Here is a 25,694-nt window from a genome sequence, read left to right as displayed (position 1 = left end):
AATATAAAGATGCTTAATCAATTATGTTCTCCATTCAACAACAATCATAAATACATCCAATAGTTTAGATCAAGTATAAAACATCTAAAAACTATGATTCTTGTATATATGTGTATATGTATGTATATAGAGTAATCAGATGATGTGCCCCAAGTTTTGTTGTATTATCAATATTATGCAATTTCATGAATTTTGTGATATGTTGAATTGAATTACATACTTTATCCATAGTTACAATCATATGTTTGTTACTAAATTTAACTATTTATTATAACATTTTACTTTTTTTGTTGCTTTATTTTTTTGGTCCCACCTAGGCTTCAACTAGTCCTTTTAGGTATCTTTTACTTACCGACTAGTGCTTTTGACAACTAAGTTTGCCATGTATATACGACACTTAGAAAAAATTAAGTACATTTGATCGACCTAGTCTTTGAGGTGTACCATGCATATATGACACTTAAAAATTTTAGGCACATGCAGATAACTTTGATATCATTTATGGAGGTGAGAAAAAATGTGAAAATTCCATACAAAATGAGAAAAAAAATCAAATTCAAACCTGACAAATTTCATATTTTTGTATGTTTTTTTTTTAATTAGCAAGTTAGGGTAAGGCAGACATTGACCGAAAAGTGCTAAAGATGAAAAGCAAAAGAAGGATAATAATACATTATATAAAGTTCAAATTTGGAACCTAGTCTGATGGCTTGTTTTTCCAAGAACTTTTTTTTGCTAGTCATATATATATACTAGTGTGTGTGTGTGTGAAAGACACCTCCATCTAAGGATGTTGGAAAATACTAGTGATTTTTTTTTTTAAATATTTGAACCTTTCATGCTTATCATGTGATTAATATTTAAAATTTTAAAAAAATACCATATGCAGAAATGTCATTCTTTTATCAAACTTTAATTTGGTGTTAGAAAAAACCAAACACTTGTGTACAAGCATTTAGGACGCTTGGAAGTGAGAAAGATGTAAGAAAAGTGATGCAAAATGGAAAATTCATACTGATCTTCCGACCCTTCCAAACCAGAGAGACTTTTTCGCTGAAAGAGTTTTTCTAAAAAGTATATTTTTTGATAGGAAACATTCTTCCATGAAGGAGGTGGAGAAATATTTCCTACCAAGAGAAAATTTATTTTTACACTTCCCACCACATCTCACCACCACCCACATCTCACCAACACCCAACACCATCACCACTACCACCACCTTCCTCCTCCTCTCTCATTTTTTTCACATTTTTTCACTCTGTTTTTTCTCATGCAACACAAACAAGTAAAAAACTTTTTTTTTGAAAAACTTCTCATATCAAAAACTCTCATAGGCAAACCTTTTTTTCCTATGATTTTTTTTGTCGCTTCCAAATATGCCCTTAGGCTCTGTTTGGGAGAGAGCACTCTCATTCCATTTAGGGCCGGCTGGCCTGTTTGATATTTGAGGCCACCCGAGGGCCTCAAATGAAAAAAAAAAACATATAAGAAAATTTATTTTTACACTTCCCACCACATCTCACCACCACCCACATCTCACCAACACCCAACACCATCACCACTACCACCACCTTCCTCCTCCTCTCTCATTTTTTTCACATTTTTTCACTCTGTTTTTTCTCATGCAACACAAACAAGTAAAAAACTTTTTTTTTGAAAAACTTCTCATATCAAAAACTCTCATAGGCAAACCTTTTTTTCCTATGATTTTTTTTGTCGCTTCCAAATATGCCCTTAGGCTCTGTTTGGGAGAGAGCACTCTCATTCCATTTAGGGTCGGCTGGCCTGTTTGATATTTGAGGCCACCCGAGGGCCTCAAATGAAAAAAAAAAAACATATAAGAAAATTTATTTTTACACTTCCCACCACATCTCACCACCACCCACATCTCACCAACACCCAACACCATCACCACTACCACCACCTTCCTCCTCCTCTCTCATTTTTTTCACATTTTTTCACTCTGTTTTTTCTCATGCAACACAAACAAGTAAAAAACTTTTTTTTTGAAAAACTTCTCATATCAAGAACTCTCATAGGCAAACCTTTTTTTCCTATGATTTTTTTTGTCGCTTCCAAATATGCCCTTAGGCTCTGTTTGGGAGAGAGCACTCTCATTCCATTCAGGGCCGGCTCGCCTGTTTGATATTTGAGGCCACCCTAGGGCCTCAAATGAAAAAAAAAACATATAATATGTTGAGGGCCTCCAATGAAACATTGCACATGCATGTGCCTTATATGCTGAGGGCCTCTAATGAAACAAAAAATATGAAGAAATATGGGCCTCCAATAATATATGCTTAGGGCCTCAACTTCTCTTGAGCTGCCCTTGATTCCATTCCTTACATCTGCTGACCGGATCCTAATTTATTAACTGCCTTCAATGCAGAGATGAGAGATGAGCCTCCCATCTCCCATTCTCAATTGCATCCTGAAAATGATGTATTAATTGCCATCCATCCTTGGCATTCAAGAGAGCATTAATTGCCTACTGAAAAAACAGAATATTGATCAAACGGCATGGAGATGACATTAATTGGGTTGGCCAAAGAAGAATCGGAGTGGCTGATCATTAGCTCTTGTATTATCTAATTTATGTACTGTCCTGTTTTTTTTTTTTTTTCTGATGTCTCATTTTGATATATTTTCTTTAAAAAAAAAGGCAAATCCACTCTTATCTTCAGTTATACAACTATACCATTGGGATTCGAACTTGCAACTTCCCAACATTGGTTAATTTTGGTGGATCTAGATGATTCGAACCAAAATCGGTCGATTTTGGAGGAAGGAAGGGTTGATATTTCGAATCGACTAAGGCCGGATTCGATCCGAGCCGATGCAGACTGATTTCGACAACATTGGTACGAGGACATGGTGGTCCGAGAGGTGTCAATTGCCAAATGAGAGCGGACCAAGCGAAACTCTTGGCCACAACACGGGTTGGGCATAGCTGTGGGTCCAACAATACAGGGCAAAGCGTTTTGATTATGTGCTAGGCTCAGCACAGCACGTGATAAAGCCAGAGAGGCCTGCCACGGACCACTGAGTGCAAAATTAAATCGGGTGAATCTGCTGCATCTGCCCGGATCCACTTCCTCAAACATACTCGCTCATGCGGGTCTTTATTTTCAATTTATTTTTTGAAAGGCTAGCTGGGGTTAGGCAGACCCCACCAGTTACTATTCAACGTACCATTGGGGTTTGAACCTGCAACGTCCCACGACATGGACAAGGAGAGACGTACACTGACAGCTCTAAACAACCACCAGAGCCCCGTTGGTAATTGTTATCAGTTTTTTTATTAAGCTTAGTCACTGTTCACTTTGACCGGATCCCATTAAAGATCTTAATTTATTTTAAGGGTACCGGATCCCGTTAAAGAAGATGAAGAGTAAAGGGTGATGGAACTGGGATATGAGATCCAATTGAATCCGTAGTTTGTATTTTGGATTCTAGTTTTGATTTTATGGTCAGATCGTATCTATGATCCAACATAAGGTTAGGGTTTTTTCTTTAGACTATAAATATTTATTATGGTTTATTTAGTTTTAAAGACAGACATGATTGAAATCCAGAATTGTTATTTTTTCAGTTTATTTCTATCATTTCTTGCTTTTCATTAATTATTTATAATTTCTCCTTCTTTATTAAGCAATTTCTTTGAACTTCTTGCTTTCTCCTAGATAATATCATAGCAGTTCGATTTTCTGGTAAACCGTGACATGGTCTCAAATAAGACAATGGTGGTCCCCATTGTGCGCGTTTGCATGGCACAAGTTTGACTGGGCATATCATCACCCCACGAAAGGTAACTGGGTTTTTTCCCTAGCGTCCACTTTATGATACATGCGTTTGTTGTTGTACCTGATAGAATCCTAGCAGTTTTGTTTTTTTAGAAAGGCAAGCTTACCATTGGGTTTTGAACCTGTTACCTCCCAACACAAGGTGACAACCAGTGATGACATTGAATGGGGGTGGAGGTGGGGATGACAGTGGACCGGGGGAAAGCGGGGCCCCGCCCCGTTTGGACCGGGGATGAAGGGTATGAAACGAGGGTGGAGGCGGGGATGAAGGTTAAAATCCATCCGTTCGGGGATGGACATACACTTTTCCCTGCCCCGCATCGCCCCGTCCCCACCACGACCCGACCCATCCCCGTCACTTTTCTCCTCTATATCCCTGACCCACCCCGCCTCATCCCCGTTTGAACTGGGGATGGAGGACATGAAACAGGGATGAAGGCGGGGGTGGAGATTAAAATCCATCCCTGTCGGGGATGGAGGCAGGGATGGAGGTTCTAATCTTGAGGCGGGGCGGGGATGGAGACCTTGTCCCCCACTCCGCCCCGCCCCACTGCCATCCCTAGGTGGGAGACAAGGTTTTCACTCTCGCCTCATCTCAAAATTCTGCCCTCTATCCTCATCTTCGTCATGGTTTTGATTTTAACCTTCATCCCTGCCTCCATTCTCGTTTCATGTCCTTCAACTCTGGTTAAAACGAGGTGAGGCTTCGTTTTCCCTTGATCTACTGTCAGCTTAAAGAGTATTTTAGCATTTTACTAATGGAGATGAGACTGGGTGCGACAAGGCGGAGGAAAGTGTAAGTTCATCCCCGTTTTCATCTCTGCATGGGTTTTGATTTTAACTTCCATCTCCATCTTCATCTTCATCTTGTTTCATGTCTTTCATCCTCAGTCTAAACGGGGCAAGGTGAAGCGGAGCCCTGTTCCAACTGCCATTCCTAGTCAAGTTGACGAACACACAAAAAAAAATCAATAAAAAAGAAAGGAAATTAACAAAAGGTATGGCGTAGTGGGATTGGGCTTAGGCCGTTTGAAGGCCAACCTAGGTTCACCCCTGTTCAATCTTAAGCTTGACGACTCCCTAAGCCCTCCTAGTTTTACGCTGACAGCAGCACTTTGGGGCAGTTTTTTCCCAATTAAAATAAAAAAAATTTGCATATTTAAGCATTCAGTCCCGAAATTTCGAGAGGGTGGTGTATGTTCCCCCCGAATGATTCACTGAATCCCACGTCTGTGTTCGGGGCTTTGAATGAGCACCACGTATACAAGCACATGGGGCTCGTATTCCTGTGTATGTTGACATCACTAAGCATTGAAATCTGGTGTGGTTGCAAAGACTTCAGTACCCTTTCTTGTTATTCTTCTCATAAAGTGATGGTTTGAGAAAATGACAAAAGTGCCCTTCATTCAAAAAAGAAAAAACAAACAGTTCAAAAAAAGGACAAACATGTCCTCCATCCAGAAAGTCGAGGATGATGTTGACTCTTCAAAGTCTTCTTCTTCTTTCTCTATAAAACACTGTAAAACCCTCTCTCTCTCTAGAGAAAAAATAAAGGGAGGCAAAAAGTCCTCCCTGGAGAAGGCCATGAACATCAACCCTCTCACTCTCTCTCTAATTTTGTGCACATCCAACAGACGATCCTATATTGCTCCATCAAACACCGACTGACCTGCACAATGACTGTAGCATCGTTCAACTTGATGAGTTGTGAAGCTTGATTCATAGTTTTGCCCTTATAGGAGGAGGGTTTGGGGGCTCCTTCCAACGTGGATAACATCGTTTAACTTGATTCGTTGTAGAGCCTGATTCAGAGTTTTGCCCTTACAGGATAAGGGTTTGGGGGCTCCTCCCAGCGTAGGTAACATCATTCAACTTGATGAGTTGTGGAGTCTGATTTAGAGTTTTTGCCCTTACAGGAGAGGGGTCCGGGGGCTCCCTCCGTCGCGGATCCCTACAACGATTTGTAGTGTTATCGGGCTTTTCTACAACGATTTGTAGTGTTTTTGGGTCTCCAACGAGCACGCAAATCGCTATAGCGATTTATAGTGTTTTTTGATCTCACTATAGCGATTTATAGTGTTTTTGAATCTCACTAAAGCGATTTGTAGTGTTTTCCGCAAATCTCTATAGCGATTTATAACATTTTTGAATCTCACTATAGCGATTTGTAGTGTCTTCCGCAAATCACTATAGCGATTTGTAGTGTTATTCAGTAAGCAAATCGTTGTAAATCGCTACCCGAATTAGGACCAAATTGTCAGGGCCATATCTCCCTAACCGGAGGTCATATTCCAAATCCGTAAAAAGTGGTGTCTTTTTTATTGAGTCTAGTTTATTTTTGTAAATTTTCAGCGATTTCTATTGTCATTTCATTCTCCATTTTAACTAAAAACCAGACCCCTATTATTCTGTATTATTTGAGTTGCACAACACCATTCTCGCTTGACATCCACATCTTGATTCTGGCATGCTCCTTGCTGGATTTTCCATTGATTTCTTCCAACCTTGCTTGGAACAAAAATATGTCTTTCTTACTACGATACCCTGTGCATTTTTTGACCATGACACCCGGGACCCATGCCGGAGGAGCCCCCGGACCCTCCTCCTATAAGGAAAAAAACTCTGAATCAGACTCCACAACTCATCAAGTTGAATGATGCTACCCACGCTGGGAGGAGCCCTCAAACCCCCCTTTCTATAAGGGTAAAAACTCTGAATCAGACTCCACAACTCTTCAAGTTGAATGATGCTACCCACGTTGGGAGGAACTCCCAGACCCCTCTCCTGTAAGGGTAAAAACTCTGAATCAGGATCTACAACTCATTTAGTTGAATGATGCTACCCACGCTGGGAGGAGCCCCCAAACCCTCCTCCTGTAAGGGTAAAAACTTTGAATCAGGCTCCACAACAGTCAATGTGCAGGTCAGTCGGTGCTTGATGGAGCAATGTATGATCTTCTGCTGGATGTGCACAGAAGCAGAAAGAGAAGGAAGAGAGTGAGAAAGTTGATGTTCATGGCCTCCTCCAGGGGAGATTTCTTTCTCGGATAATCCTGCAGTGCAGAGACTGAGTCTTAAATAATCATCTTCGGGGCACTTAAGTCTTTACAACCACTCATTTTCAAGAATCGTCATTTTTTTTTGCACCAATGGAGGAGAGGGTACTTAAGTCTTTGCAATCGCATCAAACTCCAACGCTAATTAATGCTGACAAACATGGGAATACGAGACACACATGCTTACATACGTGGTGCTCTTTGGGACCGCGGAACATGAGATGTAGCTAACTCCCCTGTTCGGGGGGGAACATATAACCTCCTTCGCAAAATTTCTTGGGGTGACAGACGAGGGAGGAACACGTGACACACTATTTTGTTGTTGAAAAGAGGAAAACGACCAAGTGAAAGATAAAAAAGGTAGGGAGGGAGAACAACAAAGCTGACTTGTGTTGTGTCATTTTCAAAGATCCAAAATCCAATGTCCAAAATCCAAACGACTTGCTTCCTTCTCCAGCCTGGTTTCATGTGATGTTCATGCTTGAGGCTGGCCACTTGTCTTGTACCTCCTCTCCCGCCCCCAGAATAAACCGCTTATAGCAGATAAAGAGAGAGGAAAAAACAATAGGAACAAATAAAAGGTGGAGGTGAACCGTATACATAGATTGCATTGCCGCGCGCTTCCTGGCGGGGAGGAGGATGTTGCCCTTTCAGACACTGCAGGAAGCAGAGGCGAGCCTCGGGAGGCCTCTCACCTACGCAGAGACGCTATGGTTCAACTACTCCGCGAGGATGCCCGACCTCCTTCTTTATTTCCACAACTTCTTGTTCCTGCTGTGCGTCTTCTCCCTCTGCCCCCTCCCCGTGGCTCTCATGGATCTCAAGGCACCCAAATTTCTGGACAGGTTTAAGATACAGCCCAAGATTAAGATGCCGTTGGGTCTCATGCTCAAGTGCTATAAGGACGTGATGATTGTGTTCTTCTTTGTTGTTGGGCCCCTGCAGTTGTCTTCCTACCCGCTCATCCAGGTCATGATCGTTTCCCGGGTTTTTGTTTTTGTTTTTTCTTTTTCTTCCTTTCCCCTTCTTTTCTTTTTGTTTGTTTGTTTTGTAATGGTGGTTCTGTTCGTTTTGTGGTTTTTAGTGGGTAGGAATCCGAACGAGCCTGCCATTGCCGTCCGTTTGGGAAGTTCTTGCGCAGCTTCTTGTTTACTTCTTGGTGGAAGACTACGGAAACTACTGGATTCACAGGTGGATGCACTGCAAGTGGGGTTACGAGAAAATCCACCATATCCACCACGAATTCACAGCGCCTATCGGATTCGCCGCGCCTTACGCGCACTGGGCCGAGGTTCTGATCCTGGGGATCCCGGCATTCGTCGGACCCGCCATGGTTCCCGGCCATATGGTCACATTCTGGCTGTGGATCGCTCTGCGTCAGATGGAAGCCATCGAGACGCACAGTGGGTGCGTTCCTCTCTCTCTCTCTCTCTCTCCCTCTTCAATAATTTCTTTTTCCTTGCTTTGTGTATTCTTCTTTTTGCGACCACTGATCATGCAATCGATCAACCTTTGCGTCAATCCGCATATGAAAAGACTGTGAATGGAGAGATTTGTGCTTGTGTATTGCATTTTTCGATGGAATGAATTCATTCAATATGTTCCTGCTAATTACCTATCTTCCCTGTAGCTGGTATCGATGTGCTCATGCATACAGAAAAAAAGAAGTCTTTTACCTAATTCGACAACCATAGAAATTATAGATCCACGCCAACAGTACTTTTCTTATTATCAGCGATGTCTTGGACTGCCATCCTCTGCTGTGCTCTGTTGTCAAAAAAGTTAGTAATTGTTGCCTTTCGTAGTAATTGATGTGAAACCGGATTCCGTGCCTACTAGACTAACTCCTTGTGTTTTTTCCGTGCTTTACTTTTCTGATCACAGTATAATACATGGAGGTGGTGATGTTTGTATCAACAAGGTTCTGGGCTTCTTACTCTTTTTTATTTGTTTTCATTAGTTTAGTTTATCTCTTGAAGATTTACAAATACTTAATAAACCTGGCTCGTGTATCTTAACTTTTCTTGAAAATGTGCATATGCTTAAGCACATTTGCAAGGTTTGGTGCATCTCCAAGGAAATAATGAATGGATCTGGGATGTTGAAATTGCTAGCTGGATAATTGTGTTTGTAGTTTTCTTTGTTAGCATTGCTTTGTCATACTTGAAAGCTATGTAGAAAGCTTCCTGACATATGGAAAACAGAGTAACAAATAAAGGTGCTAAGATTTACTGAGAGGTCTGACCCATTTAATACATTGCAAAATCGCAAAACACAGCTATCCTGGTTGAACTTCTTTTAGTTCGATTGTTATTTCTGACCTACTATAACTTGATGATTTTGAGGGCATCTGGTAACGTGCACAGCCAGTTTTTAATCCTAAAACTCTTGACAACATTGAGCCAAAATATGGCAGTTAATACAGCAAAAATCAGTTCTAAATGTTTTGGATAGGAAAGCTGGGGATAACCCCATGGGATTCAAACCAGAGACCCCTTGATCATGATAGTACAAACGAACAGTCCAGATATTTCATTCAACCCCCAGCAAACACAAAGGTTGTTTTCTTGATAAGTGGCATGTTGCGCTTGTTCCTTTATTCAGTATAAGCAGCCTTATTTTGATATCCATCTCTTGCTGTACTGAGACCTGAAGACATTTTCCTATACTTTGTGCAGGGAAACACTCCTCATTTTCAGCCAAGCATTTATTTGGGTTCATTATGTCCTTCCACTTTTATGCTAATCATCAGTAATGTCCTTTGTTTGTTTCCTGCAGTTTTAGGTGCGTGTATTCCTTTTTTGTTAAAATGGAAAATGCACATTAAAAAATCATAATGGTTTTCAGCAGGAGCTTCATTATGTTCAATTTGGTGTATGGGCACGTTCCCTGGCCAGAGGTGAGAATGAAAAAGTCCAGTCCGAGGTTGCCGATTGCACCTTGGATTGCATCCTGAAAAGATGAAATTGGGCAAACAAAGAATTTTGTTGGAATCTGAAATGCTAAAGCTTATGCTAACAAGAGTAGAAAACGGAAAACGTGAATTTGTTGAGATTTGACGTGACATTGCAATCAAAGTTGGCTATGGTGTTGCTCTTAGGAATGATTTCTTTACAGATTAGCATGCATTTACATAGAATTATTTATATGACAGATGGGATATACAAGTGGTGAACTTTCTAACAGTGGTAATGGCTGTATTCATTGTAGCACAACCATGGTATACCTGCCATGAAAGTCTAGATGTCCAAGGATTGAAGAGTCTAACCATCAATTGGTTTTTATACATACAAGTGCATTCATTATGCCAACTAAAATGGTCAACCTGAGCTAAGTTTGCTCTGCAGAATAGAGCATATTTTCAGCATATGTCAACTGCTTGTTGTATTGAGTTGGTGAGGGTTAGTCTATTATTTGGACATCAATAAAGTCTAATGATTTTTATAACCTAGTAATAGCAGCATGTAGTTGTTTCTCCATTTTGTTTATTTATCGGTGTAATACTGTTGCCATACAAAGGAAAGGATCTTGATCAGCTGCAAGAAATGCCATGTGATGGGAAGTCAAAAAGTACGCTTCTCTTTAGCCAATGGTGGAACTCCTGCCAAGCAATCTTCAAGGGATAATGGATGCTTCCTGATTGCAAAGCATTTTCTTTGTTAAGATTGGCTGGAAACTGCTTACTACAGTACCTGACAACATGAGTTCACGAGCAAGCTTTTCCATTAGCAAACTGTGCAATATGATAATGGTGACTCTAGATCATTTATTTGGGTGGCTACCTTGTTGAGGTTATGTTCTTCAAAGATTGGGGCAGTGTTATATGTCACAAAATGATACGGATTCCAATGCACTCCATGATGAACTCCAAGAATCAAAACATTATACATTTGGACACATGTGATTGAATAACTCTATTCATAATGAACCAGTGTTGTGAAAGGCGTTGAGGCGTAGTGAGGCGCTCCACCAAAAACCGAGGCGAGGCGTAAACCGAGGCGAGGCGTAAAGCATAAGCCTCAAATTTTTTTTTGAAAACTTTAAAAAAATTATAAAAAAAATCTAAAAATACAAATAAATACAAAATGCTTTATTGATGAAATAACAACCAATAAGAAATAGAAAATCTCAAATAAGTACTAAAAAATATGAGATTAACATATAAAAGTAACTAAAAACTGATTACATAACTGGAAAATATATGAGATTAACCAACAAAAGTTAAAATATACTAAGAAACTGATTACATAACTGAAATAACTGGAAAATATATGAGATTAACCTACAAAAGTTAAAAATATGAGATTAACATATAAAAGTGAGTTACTTTTATATGTTACTTTAAGTAACATATAAAAACTGATTACATAACTGGAAAATATATGAGATTAACCAACAAAAGTTAAAATATACTAAGAAACTGATTACATAACTGAAGTAATTGGAAAATATATGAGATTAACCTACAAAAGTTAAAATATATTAGATTATTCTAAAAAATATGAGATTAACATATAAAAGTAAGTTACTTTTATATGCTACTTTAAGTAACATTATATGAGATGAACCAACAAAAGTTAAAATATACTAAGAAACTGATTGCATAACTGAAATAACTGGAAAATATATGAGATTAACCTACAAAAATCTTGTTGATTATGTCTTAGAATTCTATTTTTTTTTTGCGCCTCAAGCTTGAGCCTTGAGGCACAGAGGGCCGCGCCTCAAGGCGAGGCGTGCCTTTTGTGCCTCAAGGCGCATTTTTGATAACACTGTAATGAACATTAAAAATACAAAAGAAAAATTACATTGGTGAATGAATAATACTATCCATAATTGACACTAAAAATAAATAAAAAAATACATTTAATCCTCACTACAAATACACTAAACACACAAGCCTAATACTACCCATCGCTCTCTCAACCCTTACACTATTTATACAGGAAAAGGAGAGAAAAGTAGAGGAGAGAAGATAATACAAAGTGTCAACAATCTCAAGAGCATAACAAATGCACATAATAACCACTATAGGCACACAAAAAAAATATAATTTTACTAATGAAATGTTTTAGAAAAGCATTAATCAAAAGCACAAGAACAAGAACAAGATGGTGCCTCTTATGGGCATACAAGAGCACAATATTCAAATCGTAAGGACCACTTATGGGTCAATCATATAAGCATATATACATGGGCCACTAATGGACTAAAAGCATAAAATATAACAATGTATTCCCCAAATGCTTGAGAAAGCATTAATCAAATTTACGTAGAACATGCAAGATGATTCTTCATGTGGAACAATTTTTAAATATCCTTGATCATGCTTTTAAAACATATTAATGCAAAATGCATGAAAATATTTCAATAATCATTTTCCATAATTGAGTTTGGAGATTAAAAAATCCCACAAAAACACAAATAATGTTATTTGCAAATTTTAACACTAGTTTGACCACTACAAGCAATCACCTCACTAGACTTTCAAACCTCAAAATTTAAGTGTATCGGCTATGCTACTAGAAAATAGCACGATTATAAATGTCAGCAACAATCGTCTCTGTGACCATGCACAGACACTACAAGACTCCTTGACTATAAATTAAGAGATTAATCGCAAATGTCAACAACAATCATCTCTGCAAGCATGCACAGGCAATACAAGGCTCCTTGACAATAAAAACTAGCTACAATCCACAAAAGGTGCACATAACTCACCTCACAAATGATTGTAAAACTGTAAAAAACATCAGTTTCAAGGTGCACATAACTCACCACAATTATAATCCAAAATCTCTTATAAACAACATCAATTTCAACGGGTATACATACCTCACCACACTGATAAACAACATATCTTGTCTACATAAAGTGACACTTAAATGAATGACATAAACAAGAATAGGTACACGAGGTAAGAAAGCTTGTAATGGAAACACGCTAATGTCATAAAAAAGAGAATATCAATTTTAACAATTTTTCGAAACACCATGGTTTCAAACAATAGATTGTCATCACAAATAAGCAGAGTTATAAGCTTCCATAATAATAACAATGACCAAACAACAATAAGTGATACAACACACTCACAAATCCAGAGATCAAACAACCGTTAATTAGAGCCAAACCACAAGTTGGCAATCTAAACTGGCATAAAACAAGGTGCATATAAGTCACTCCAACAAACATCTCTGAACAAATAACAAGACTAAGAGAAATGATGCATCATATAAAATTCTTTGATGGACAATCCAAATGCCATAAAAAGACAATACATACTCACATAATTCAATTTCCAAATAGGTGAGTTTATATCAAATATCCGATTTGAAAAGACAAATTTCAAATCAAATCCAATAAAGTTAGGTAAAAATAAACTTCAGTATAAACATTAGTGCATTCATATGCAATAAATGATGTCTTATGACAAATTTTTTCACAAACTCGAATAATCAAGTAACGAGACATGCCCAATATAAGCACTCTACATAGAGGTGATGAAATTATGAAGTTTGAGAATCCTTTAAAAGATCATAAATCTACCAATGAGAAACAAGTGTAATAAGCACATCAAATACAAAGCCACTACTGGGTGAGATGCAAAGAGACAACTAAGAGCTTCATGCATTCCTTACAAAGAGGAATAAGAGACATAAAAACAATATAAATGTTTTTTGATAAAATACTCTCAAAGAGCCATAAAGATCCACATATATATGATCACACCAAACAAGAGATTTTTCTCATAATGTAACATTCTTCAATAAGCAATGATGTAGAATATCAATACGCAAGAGAAAAATCACAAAAGATAAACATATTTTTTATACGATAACAAGTCATGCTTATGCCATTTAATATAATCTTCTTAAGGCATATACCAAAAGAAAAATCTCAATCAAACATGTGTCATTTGAAATAATCTTCACTTAATAGGGCAATATTGCTCATATATATATATATGAAATAACATATTAAAAAAATACCTCATTAGAAATAGATCACGATAAAAGATCATGCTTGATCACATCATAATATATTAAAAATTTCAAAGATGGTCCACACCTTCAACTTGAGTGGATAACTACAAAGGTGTTCTTTAAAGAACACACTCACAATACCTACAAAGGAAAACAAAAAGAGGTATTCTAGAAGAACACAATCACAAATCCCACAAAGGGGATACATAATAAGGCACAATATAAAAAATATTTTTATTCAAATGAAATAAGTGTGCAAAAGCATATATATCTTTGCAAAATATAGTTTTTCACTACACATATCTATAATCTAAGACATATCAAACAACAACAATTTCTTCATACTTCAAAAAAAATATTTATTTTTAGCATAACTCCTTTTAAAACTTACCATACATATGAAAAATAAAAAGCCAAAGATACATACCGGAATGCGAAATCCTTGAATCCATTTCATTCATTAATACAAATCCTTTTCAAGACCCCAATGCCTCGCTCTGATACCATGTCACGAAATGTTATGGATTCCAATGCACTCCAATAATCAAAACATTATACCAGTGTTGTGAAAAGCGTTGAGGCGTAGTGAGGCGCTCCACCAAAAACCAAGGCGAGGCGTAAAGCGTAAGCCTTAAAAAAATTCAAAACTTTTAAAAAATTATAAAAAATATCTAAAAATGCAAATAAATAAAGAAATGCTTTATTGATGAAATAAAAACCAATAAGAAATAGAAAATCTAAAATAAGTACTAAAAAATATGAGATTAACATATAAAAGTAACTAAAAACTGATTATATAACTGGAAAATATATGAGATTAACAAAAAAAAGTTAAAATTTACTAAGAAACTGATTACATAACTGAAATAACTGGAAAATATATGAGATTATTCTAAAAAATATGAGATTAACATATAAAAGTAACTAAAAAAATGATTACATAACTGGAAAATATATGAGATTAACCAACAAAAGATAAAATATACTAAGAAACCGATTACATAACTGGAAAATATATGAGATTAACCAACAAAAGTTAAAATATATGAGATTATTCTAAAAAATATGAGATTAACATATAAAAATAACTAAAAAACTGATTACATAACTGGAAAATATATGAGATTAACCAAAAAAAGTTAGAATATACTAAGAAACTGATTACATAACTGAAATAACTGGAAAATATATAAGATTAACCTACAAAAGTTAAAATATATGAGATTATTCTAAAAAATATGAGATTAACATATAAAAGTAACTTAAAATTGATTACATAACTGGAAAATATATGAGATTAACCAACAAAAGTTAAAATATACTAAAAAACTGATTACATAACTGAAATAACTGAAAATATATATGAGATTAACCTACAAAAGTTAAATTATATGAGATTATTCTAAAAACTATGAGATTAACATATAAAATTAACTAAAAAACTGATTACATAACTGAAAAATATATGAGATTAACCAACAAAAGTTAAAATATATTAAGAAACTAATTACATGACTGAAATAACTGAAAAATATACGAGATTAACCAACAAAAGTTAGAATATAGTAATATACTAATAAACTTATTACATAACTGAAATAACTGGAAAATATATGAGATTAACCTACAAAAACTTTGTTGATTATGTCTCTGAAATCTTGTTGTATATATATATATATATATTTTTGCGCCTCAGGCTTGCGCCTTGAGGCACAGAGGGCCAAGCCTCAAGGCGAGGCGCGCCTTTTGCGCTTCGAGGCGCGCCTTTTGCGCCTCAAGGCACGTTTTTTATAACACTGCATTATACATTTGGACACATATGTGAATGAATAACTCTATTCATAATGGACATTAAAAATTCAAAAAGAAAATTACATTGGTGAATAAATAACATTATCCATAATGGACACACAAAAAAAATTATATTTAATCCTCACTACAAATACACTAAACATACAAGCCTAATATTACTCATCACTCTCTCAACCCTTACACATTAACACACACCCTTATTTACAGAGGAGAAAGAGATAAAAGAAGTAGAGGAGAGAAGAATATGAGTGAAAATGAGAGGGGAAGTCCTCTCTCATTAAGGAATGAGAGAGAGCTCCCAACGGCTAGAATTCTAGCCATTGGGAGCAAGTCAAACTAGCTTTGACTTGACTCCCAACATATATTATATATATTTACAATATATATTATATATATTTACAATATATAATATATATTATTACAATATATACATAATATATTTTTATATATATTAAACAATATATATATATATGTATATACATATATAAAATGTTACATTAATCTTAACATTATATATATATTCTCGTAAATATATATATATATATATATATATATATATATATATATATTATGTATTAGGTATATATACATTCACATGTATATATGCATTTTTTCATATTTTAGAATGCATTCTAGGGGTAAAAGTGCAATTTTTCATTTCTTATTTTATCTTTTTATTATTTTTTGTTCTTTAGGACAAAAATGTTTTCAAGCGCATTTTTGTCTATTTTGGTTAGCCATTGGGCTAGTCCAACGGCTAACTCAACTAGCAGTTGGACTAGCCCAACGGCTAGTTGAGTTCCTCTCTTCCCCTTCCTTTGTGTATATATGTGGGATTACTCCCCATTCTAGAGTATGCTTTTCTTATGCATTTGAGAATCAATAAAATTATATATTTTTTAATTTTAATGCTCAGCCCTTAGTGGCTTATGTTGTGAACTATATTGTGTTCTTGGGCTCGCTCATAGTGGCTCTTGTACTTTGCCCATTAGTGGCCTTGTGATTGTGCTTCTTCTCTTGTGTTCTCATTACACCCAGTTATCATGCTTTTTATTTGAATGCAGTATATGGTTGTTGTTGGCAGAATAGCTGTATAAGATGCTCAATAGTCGGTAGATGTTATGGATGGCTTAATATATATAGTTTATAGAAATTTAGATTGAACAATTAGAAAGGTGGCATCCGGAATAAATAATTAACATTCCTTGCCTGCCTAGCAGTGATGACAGATTTGTGCAATTGCTGATTGGCTTGTCACATATTTATCCATGAAGTGGACCTAGTAAAGTCAGGTTAAGGACTCTGAAGCTACAACCCTGAAATCAATTCCAGTCTGCTATATATATATATATATATATATATATATATATATATATATATATATACTTGCCAACTTTCTGTGTACCCAACAGAATTTCTTTTTTCCTTGAAAAAACACTGGCTGTGGTGGCATCGATTGCTCAACAGACAGTTTACATGATATATGTGTATTCATGCCTGTTCCTTTGATGGGAAGTATATGAAATAGGACTACAATGTTGATGGAGAAAATCTTCAGGTCCTACCCTGAGCCATTCTTTTCAATCAACACTTCTTCAAGATTGAGATGTATATATACCTAAACCAAAGATACAGCTCTCCACACAAAGGCACCTTAATGAAAGCAGGAATCTGTGCCTTGGATGAAACTCATGTCATGATATTAACTAAGCAACTGAAAAGAGGGTTTACTTATCAAATAACATGGCACATCTAAAAGATCTGCCCATTAGTCATTCGCCAAGGACCAAAGATGCAAGTACTTTTTACTAGGGTAGAATTGTTTAAACTAAAATAGATTCAGGTATGAGTGAAACACTGGGTCATTGGTTGCAATTAATTGTGCAAAATAGAGAACCTAAGAGCTATGATCTGCCCATTGTTCAGTTCAGCTTATTCAAAAGCATTGGCAGAATATATAGGGTCAAATTTCAAGCTCGTGGTAATGTAAATTCATCCTTTCCAGTTAAAACATCAGGAAACCTTACATGTGACCACTTCGCAAGATGATATAATATAGCTAACCTAAACTGTTTAGCCATTTTGTATGGAAAAAATAAGGAGTTCCTAACTGTGTCAATTTGCCTGTTCGTTCTTCATTAGCCTTCTCTGGTAGTCAATTTAGGCATAGGATTATCAACTTTTCTTATTACATAGTGATTTGTGATAAGGGGAATTATTTATATCAATAGGCAAAAGTAAGGAGATGTTAACATGAAAGCAGTTAAGAAGAATAAAATGAAAAAGTCAAGAAAAATAGGGATGCCAACGTGTATGTAAATGTCATATTTTAAGCTAGTCGGATCCGGATTTGGTTTTGGATGATTCCATCTGACTCCGAATTTGAATACGAATCTGATTAGGTCAGACTCTGTAATGCTTAGATCAGACCCCAGTTCGACGTCCCTAAAGAAACATGAAAGGTTGGAGGATGAGAAACCAGATTCAGTTATGAATCATCTCATAACCCAGAAACTTATTATTTGGAACCTTTCAACACTTTTGATTCCTTGGGTGTTTAACATAGAATTCCCCTAATTGGAATTCGCCATGGAACCTTCATCATCATATTTTTGCCTAAAGAATTATATCCAAGTATATCTAGAAGAGTCACTCACAGATATCACCTCCTTTGGAGGGTATGAGAGCCAAACTCCAAACATCCGAATGCATCAAATCAAATATTTTAAAGCTATGTCACATGGGTGCGGGTGCGGGGATGCGGCACTTTAAAAAAACATGGGTGCGGGGGTGCGGCAAAAAAAAATCAGACCCAGGTCGGATTCGGATTTGGATTCGACCCAGATCCAAACCCGATAAAACATACCTGTGCTTATTTAAAGCATGCAGGGTAGGGTTTCTCCCTCCCCCACGCTGCTCACTCTCTCTCCTCACTCGCCTTCTCCCCCCGCCGTAGGCTCCCTCTCTCCCGTTCGTTTTCCGGCCACCTGACGTCGACAAGCCCCATGTCCGGCGAGCCTTGGCTTTTCGGCCACTCGACGCTGGTCCTTCCTATGCCAGCAATGCGCCCTTCGGCCCCCTTTCAGGTGAGCTTCCTCTCGCCTCTCTCTTTCCTCGTTGTCTTCTTCTTTTCTTCTTCTTCAGGCGAGCCTCCCTCGACATGTTTTTCTTTTCTTTTACATAAATGACCCTGGGTGCGGTCACGCACCTAGGGTCGGGTTGACCTCACTAGGTGCCACACCCGCACGCGCACCCGTGTCGCGTCGACGCGGGTGCAGCACCTGGTTGGCCGAATCCATGTGACAGTTTTAAAGGAAAAAAAATCTAATTACACAGTTAATGTGGGAACAAGGCCAACAGTGAGGCTATCGACTTCAAGGAGGTACGTGTGACTAGTGCTATTGTGGGCTCGCCTAATGTGGTCCTCAAGAGTTTTACATGGGATCAAATGGTAGAGCATCGATGAAAGGGATTACATTATAATTGTGACGAGAGGTGGAGTCCGAAACATAAATGCAAGGTGCTACACATGTATGTAATCAAAGACGATGAACTTGAAGATGATAAGTGTGTGGAATGATGGTGAAGATGGCACAGGGAATGCCCTTGATATTTTTGTTCCATGCTCTAGCTGGAGTGGAGGTGCCCCAGTTTACCTGGAATATTAAGGAGTGTTCACATCCCGAGGCTATAAACTCTCCTGCTTTCTTCTTCTTGAGCACTGGGCATGCAGTCTTCATATACCCAAGCTCTTTATAACAGTGGCATATGATAGAGCTCATGTCTCCTCTAAAGCCTCTAGTTCTGTCACTGCCTCTATCTCCTCCTTTACCACCTTGTTGTATGACAACAATAAGTGCTATCTCCTTTAACAGGTTGATACAAAGGGATTTATTATTGGTTTCCTCTGCTCTCAACTCGGCTAAAGTTAGCAGTAGAGTGAGAGAAGAGGGCCATTGAAGAATCTCAGTATGCATTCTTTCAAACTTGATGCGTAGTGCCGTTAATAGGTCTATAACTTGCTACTGATCCCTGGCTTCAGCTTCAAGCCTCTCAATCCACACATTCCTTACATTTTGCACATTGTGCATTAGGAAACATAGAAGTGAGAGCATCTTATAGGTGCTGAAACTTTGTAAAGAAATTTTGTACTGATTCACCCTCTTGCCTCAAGGCCATGGGATCCTAAGACAATTGATACCGGCATGCCCAATTGGATTCCTTATATATTTGCTTCAAATATTTCCATGCTTCTCTTGCTTCATATTTCACTATGTTTAAAGCAATGTTTTGCTCAATTGAACTCAACAGCCATGATTTGACCTTAGCATTGCCTTTTTTCCACTTCAAATATAGTATCAAAATCTTTATTATCAGATTCTAGCTTTGTTTTAGTCCGGGGTTTTGCTGTGGATTGAGATATGGGATCCATTGTATGTAAGGGGTTTTGGAGTGGATTGAGATATGGGATCCATTGTGAGGTTTGGACCTGGTCTTGGTCATTAAGGTTAGAAAGGGGTTATGAGAGGATTTTCAAATTTTGGGTTCTAAATTCTAATGCACTTGGAGGCAGCTTCTCCCTCCAAAGAGAATAAAAATGGGCTGTAGTCCATTAATGCATGTTTGAGCTGTCCTATCATTGTCTTCAATCCTCAACTACTCCCTACCTTCCACAACCGTCTTCTCCCTCTCCATGTACACACAGATCTCAGTGTGGCACACCCTGTTCATGCTCCCTTGTGTTTTGCAAAAATTAGAAGTGATGAATCCAACACTGCCTTGTGGCTGCTCCCTCAGCGTCTGGGGACTTTTCACAAAATTGAGGGACTCGGAACAGAACTGAACTCCGGGCTAGAACAGGGTCATTCCTAGAGGCAAAGCGGAGTCCTGACACAAAGTAGCTAGTTTGATGTTGCAATAAGCTAGTAACTTGCAGTCCATGTCATGGTCTTCCTAATGCTTCCTAAGACCCAACGAGTTTTTGCGAGTAACTTAATGTGAGTTGTGCATTTTCTGTAATGATTCTTGAATCTTATGCTTGTGCCGCCACACACATTTATGGACATGGAGATTCGGCATGGTCATCATCATCGAACCTTATCCCTTGATGCAAGTAAACTTTCTTCATTGCCTGCCTATGTCAGGTGCAAAATAGCATATTCAAGGAAACAAGCAAAATCTTTAATGGCCCTTTGTATGTACTTTAAACGAAGAAAGTTTACTTGTTTTCCTTAGTACCTTTGGCTGGGTAAGGGAATGCTCACTGCAGAAAATGAATGGAAAAATGAGAATCTCTGAGCTGTGCTGGGAGAAAAAAAAAGGGTTGTAGCTGTTTGGCATTTCATGCCTATAAACGTTAATTGCATGATCATTTGATCCAGTGATTCACCATTCACCACTTTTAACAAGTATCTGTGTTTCATCCAGGTATGACTTCCCGTGGAGTCTCACCAAACTAATTCCGTTCTATGGTGGTCCAGAATACCACGATTACCATCACTATGTTGGAGGACAGAGCCAAAGCAATTTTGCTTCTGTTTTTACATACTGTGACTACATCTATGGAACTGACAAGGTTATCCAGTCTCTGTATAAATATCATTGTGCTTCCTGTGACTATAATACGTTTAATGATTTGTACTTCACTGGCTAATTGCTGTTGAGGTCATTTGATGAACCAAATCTTAATACCTTGTTATTACCCTTTTCCAGGGTTATCGGTATCAGAAAGCATACCTTGCGAAGGTAAGTCTTTTTCCAGCTTTGCTTATGACATTGTTTTTAGTATTCCTTGCAATTTGTATCATATTGATTTCAATTCTTTCTAATGGATAAAATTGTTTTTGTAGATGAGAGAGATAGCATTTGCAGAACAAAGTGGAGAAAGATTCTACAAATCAGACCATGACCGAAAATCCGAGTGACAAAAATTGGTAGGGATGTTGTCAAGTGTCCTTTTTTCATGTATTAACAAATATCGACTGGACCATGTCGCTACTCACTTTGAGCACTTATGCTGGTCATCCGTTCTCTGAGACAGTTTATCTCATCTTTCAAAGAGGTTCAGTGTTTGTATGTTCTGTAGGGAGAAACTGTTGTTTCTGAGTATTCCAGCCTTGAACATAGCTTCTTAGTTGTGTTTAGCTACTGTGCTAACGCGGTTTAATTGTCCATTTTCTATCATACCCAGGGAACTTTCGCAGAGAAATTGTTTTTGAAGCATCCCAACCTGGAATAATAGGCCGTTTGTTTGCATTTTAGTACTGTTCTATCGCATTTGACCCAAGGGGTTGGGCCTAGTGGGATGGGTCCTAGACCTTTGACGGGCAGTCTATGTTCAAATCCCATGGGCGTGACCCCCCAACGTAAGCCGAAGCTTGGTGACTCCCTGGGATCGAGGGGTAAGCCCTTGGAGTTTTACGTCAACATGGACACAGATCGTTAGTACAGCAGGCTGAGCCAGCGCTGTTAGGTCTATGCTCATGGGGCAGTTTCTCCAAGTAAAAAAAAAAACTGTTGTATGTAATTGTTCATTTTCTATCATAGGGAACCGTCTCCTAAGGTGATACCGCAAGTTAGCTTAAGTGCTTGCTCGCTTGCCTTTTCTGCCTCTTGCCTTGTATGGATTTAGGGCATGTTTGAGGAGAAATTTATCTGCGACCCAGCGACTGTTTATCTCCCATTTTTTTTTAGGATAAGCCCCCCCCCCCACAGCGCCCGAAATGCGAGTGGAGCCCACCAAAACAGAAAGTTCCCCTCTGATGGAGAAATTTTCTGTGGCGTCCTACCCGCCCTAAGAGATCCGCATGGATGTTCTTTTGGACCTTATCTCAAGTATGCTTATAACCAACTGGGACAATCAAATTCCCAATAGAAGCTTTCATTGGCACCCTTTCTTAGTGCAAAAACGACCTCATATTTAGAAAATGATAAGAAAAATGACTTTTTTGACTAAGCTTTCCCATTGTTTGGATCACTTCATGAATTGCTCCTTGCCGTTTATACTTATTTTGAATAGAAAGTTTTGGTGTTTTGGATATTTTTTATCGACTTTTTGTAATTTTGACCCCTTCTTTTAAAAATAAAGAGAGGCATACTTTTTTTTTTTCTTTTACAACTACTAGGGATGGCAGTGGACCGGGACTCCACCCCCAGCTCGTCTCAAAATTTTGCCCTCCATCTTCGCACGGGTTTTGATTTTAACCTTCATCTCTGGTCTATTTCTCTTTGCATGTCCTCCATGCTCGGTCAATTTCTTGTTTTATGTCCTCCATCTCAGGTCCAAACGGGGTGAGGCGGGGCGGGGGCACCATTTTTTTGGTTCTTACACCGTTGTTGCCTTTCTCTATTAGAGGAAGGAGAGAAGAGAAATTGAAGCTTGCCCAACTCGTCAGATGAAGGAGAGATGAGATATTCAAGAAAGGATTTTACGTTAGGGTTATATATATAAGAGTATAATAGTAATTTTCTTAACAGGGAGGGGGCGAGGCAAGGGCAAGAGTAAGTCCATCCCCGCCTCCATTTCCGCACGGGTTTTAATTTTAACTTTCATCCTCGGTCCATTCCCCATTTCATGTCTTCCATCCCCAATCCAAACGGGGCGAGGTGGGGAAGGCCCCATTTTCCCTGGTCCACTGCCTTTCCCTAACAACTACTTGTCTTCCATTTTACCTCCATCACCACCGTTTTCACTAGTCCACTACCACCGCCGTCACCATCGATCATCATGTTTGCCATCACCACCATCTCCATTATCATTACCATAGTCACCATTGCCACCACCATTATCACCATCACTATTGACATCACCACCATCCACCACCATTATCATCACTACTCACTAATCTTCTTTATTATAATTTAAATAGGTGGTGATCCCAATATTAACTTAATTAAAAATAAAAGTAAGTTTTTTTAATAAAATGTGCTTAAATTTATATATGTAAACAATAAATAAAACTAGATCCAAACATACCCTTCATTATTGAGTGTCTAGTTATGTGTCATTCTAGACCTAGCTGAGATGAAATGGAGTATTTGTCCTTAATAGGTTAAAGGAAAATGATCGTGACTAATCGGTTGTTGGCTAAACTATTCAAATTTAGATTTGGATTCAGACGTTTGAAAGCTCGTACCAAATCTAAATTTTTACTTCTAAACGGATTCAGATTCAGATGTCCATCGTAGCAAAAAATCAAAACCATATCAGCACAATTATAATCGATTGTGGTTTTGGCTTACCAAATGCAACTAAATAAAGTTGGATTCAGTTAGATATTGGATAAAATCCGATCCATGGACATCTCTAATCCTGGAGAAGAAGGTGAACTTGAAGTTGGAGGGCCTTGATGCCATTTCTACAACTTTGATAGTACTTTGTCACTGGAGAATTGCTGCACTTCGGCATGCAATGCATCTATGCTTGCATGCGTCTGTGTGTGTGCGTTACGTGGGATGTGAAGGTTGCCTTTAGAGGGGAGAAAAACAAAAAGCAATTATCGCTTAGTTTGGGCATATGAAATGTTTTATGAGTTTGGTGCATTTGTTGTCATCGGTAAGGTGCTTGATGTGGATGCTTACATGGATAAGAGTTGTTGTATTTAATAGAAAACATGATTTGGATTGTGTTGATTTAACAAAAAAAATACTTTAATATTTGACCATCAAGTTTCAGTGTCATATGAGCCGTTGATTTTTATCTCCAAGAAACACATTTGAAAAGAAAAATACATGTGTGATTTCTACCGAGTGAACAAACATGATCATAGAACCACTTACTGTTAAACCAAACATGTAGATGACATTTGGAGGGTTAGATGTGAAAAAAATAAAAGTACAAATAAAAAATTAAAGTTTTTTTTTACTAAGGGGTTTGGAACCCACAAGGGTACCCAATATTTTCTCATTTATTGGGATAACTAGGTCAACTCAATCTGACCACGTAGCACATGGTTTGTTTGTTAAGTATCAAACCTTGGTTAATGGTTTTTGCATGTAAAAGTATGATTTTTTATATATAAAATTTTGTAGATTGTGGGCTGTTGATTTTTAAAGCCTTTAAAATACATACTTATATGATTCACAACTCATATTTTACTAAACAACCCTTTACATCACATCCATAGTGTCATACTCAATGTTGTCAATATCTTCGAGAATCAGCTTGAACTAGTTGATTCATCCAAACAAGCTGAATAAACTTATTTTTTAAATAAAATTTGAAAAAGATTTGAAAGATTTGTTAATATTTACTAATATTATTTCAATATTTTTCTGACATGTGTCATCAGCTGGTTAAAATTTGACCGATTCAGCTTGATTCAATTCAGAATCAGAATCAGCAGCCAATTCAATATTAAAAACATAAAAAGAAAGTGATTTTTACTCATTAGTTTTGTACCTTCATTAATACCATATAGGTGGTAGCTGCCTGCTACTTTTCTAGCATACCACCAACTTATCGGGCTTTTGAAGGGTTTTTTCAAAAAATGATCGTCCTATCCTTGCAAATTTGTGCTTTCTCTGAAATGCCTCATAGTTTGCCGAAATTTTCCCCATATCCAAAATAACTGATTTTTAACTTTTTTAGGATATTTTTCTCTTCTACAAATATAGTACAACCATCACAAATCATTTTTGTGAATGTCACCCAAAATGTGTGAACCTCCTTTAACTAAACACTCTTGACGTATATCCATAAATATGACACGTCCTTCACAAAATCATTTTTGTGAATATTACCTAAAATGTATGAATTGGCCTTCGCAAATCATTTTTGTGAATGTCACCCAAAATGTGTAAACCTCCTTTAACGTTCGGCCAAAAATATAGTACGACCTTTGCAAATAATTTGTATGAATGTCTCCAAAATCTGCGAACCTTCTTTTAAGTAAATACTTACATCCACAAATATTGTATTACATTCACAAATCATTTTTCTGAATGACCTCAAAATGTGTGAACCTCCGTACACTCATTAAATGCAACACTTTGTATATTCAAAAGGCCAGTTTCACATTTAAGGGCTCTTTTCACATAAAA

At 37.5% G+C, this 25,694-nt stretch overlaps 1 protein-coding gene across 3 annotated transcripts; it reads left to right on the top strand.

Moving 5' to 3' along the window:
* Positions 1-7,348: 7,348 nt before the first annotated feature.
* On the top strand, positions 7,349-21,872 carry LOC149829484 (very-long-chain aldehyde decarbonylase GL1-10-like). Of its 3 annotated transcripts, XM_090015976.1 has the most exons (5): positions 7,370-7,827; positions 7,943-8,265; positions 21,081-21,228; positions 21,366-21,398; positions 21,503-21,872. In XM_090015976.1, the coding sequence occupies exons 1-5, from the start codon at positions 7,498-7,500 to the stop codon at positions 21,575-21,577; spliced, it is 909 nt and encodes a 302-aa protein (XP_089872102.1). In that variant the 5' UTR covers positions 7,370-7,497; the 3' UTR covers positions 21,578-21,872. The 3 variants fall into 3 exon arrangements, with proteins under 3 accessions (XP_089872103.1, XP_089872104.1, XP_089872102.1); XM_090015978.1 differs by lacking the exon at positions 21,081-21,228 and having other exon boundaries at positions 7,354-7,827; XM_090015977.1 differs by lacking the exons at positions 21,081-21,228; positions 21,366-21,398; positions 21,503-21,872 and adding an exon at positions 8,743-9,280 and having other exon boundaries at positions 7,349-7,827.
* Positions 21,873-25,694: the final 3,822 nt, after the last annotated feature.

The sequence above is a fragment of the Nuphar pumila genome, chromosome 8 (genome assembly GCF_984573655.1).
Source record: "Nuphar pumila chromosome 8, dmNupPumi1.hap1.1, whole genome shotgun sequence".
In the NCBI taxonomy this organism is placed as follows: Eukaryota; Viridiplantae; Streptophyta; class Magnoliopsida; order Nymphaeales; family Nymphaeaceae; genus Nuphar; species Nuphar pumila.
Note: the sequence above shows the minus strand (reverse complement) of the source record. Positions and strands in the feature narration are given on the sequence as shown.

Bases quoted from the DNA above. Each gene is read 5' to 3' on its own strand.
- LOC149829484 (XM_090015976.1), top strand. From the start codon at position 7,498: ATGTTGCCCTTTCAGACACTGCAGGAAGCAGAGGCGAGCCTCGGGAGG. The intron at 21,229-21,365 runs GTTATCCAGTCT...ACCCTTTTCCAG, and splicing joins ACATCTATGGAACTGACAAG to GGTTATCGGTATCAGAAAGC. The intron at 21,399-21,502 runs GTAAGTCTTTTT...TTGTTTTTGTAG, and splicing joins AGAAAGCATACCTTGCGAAG to ATGAGAGAGATAGCATTTGC.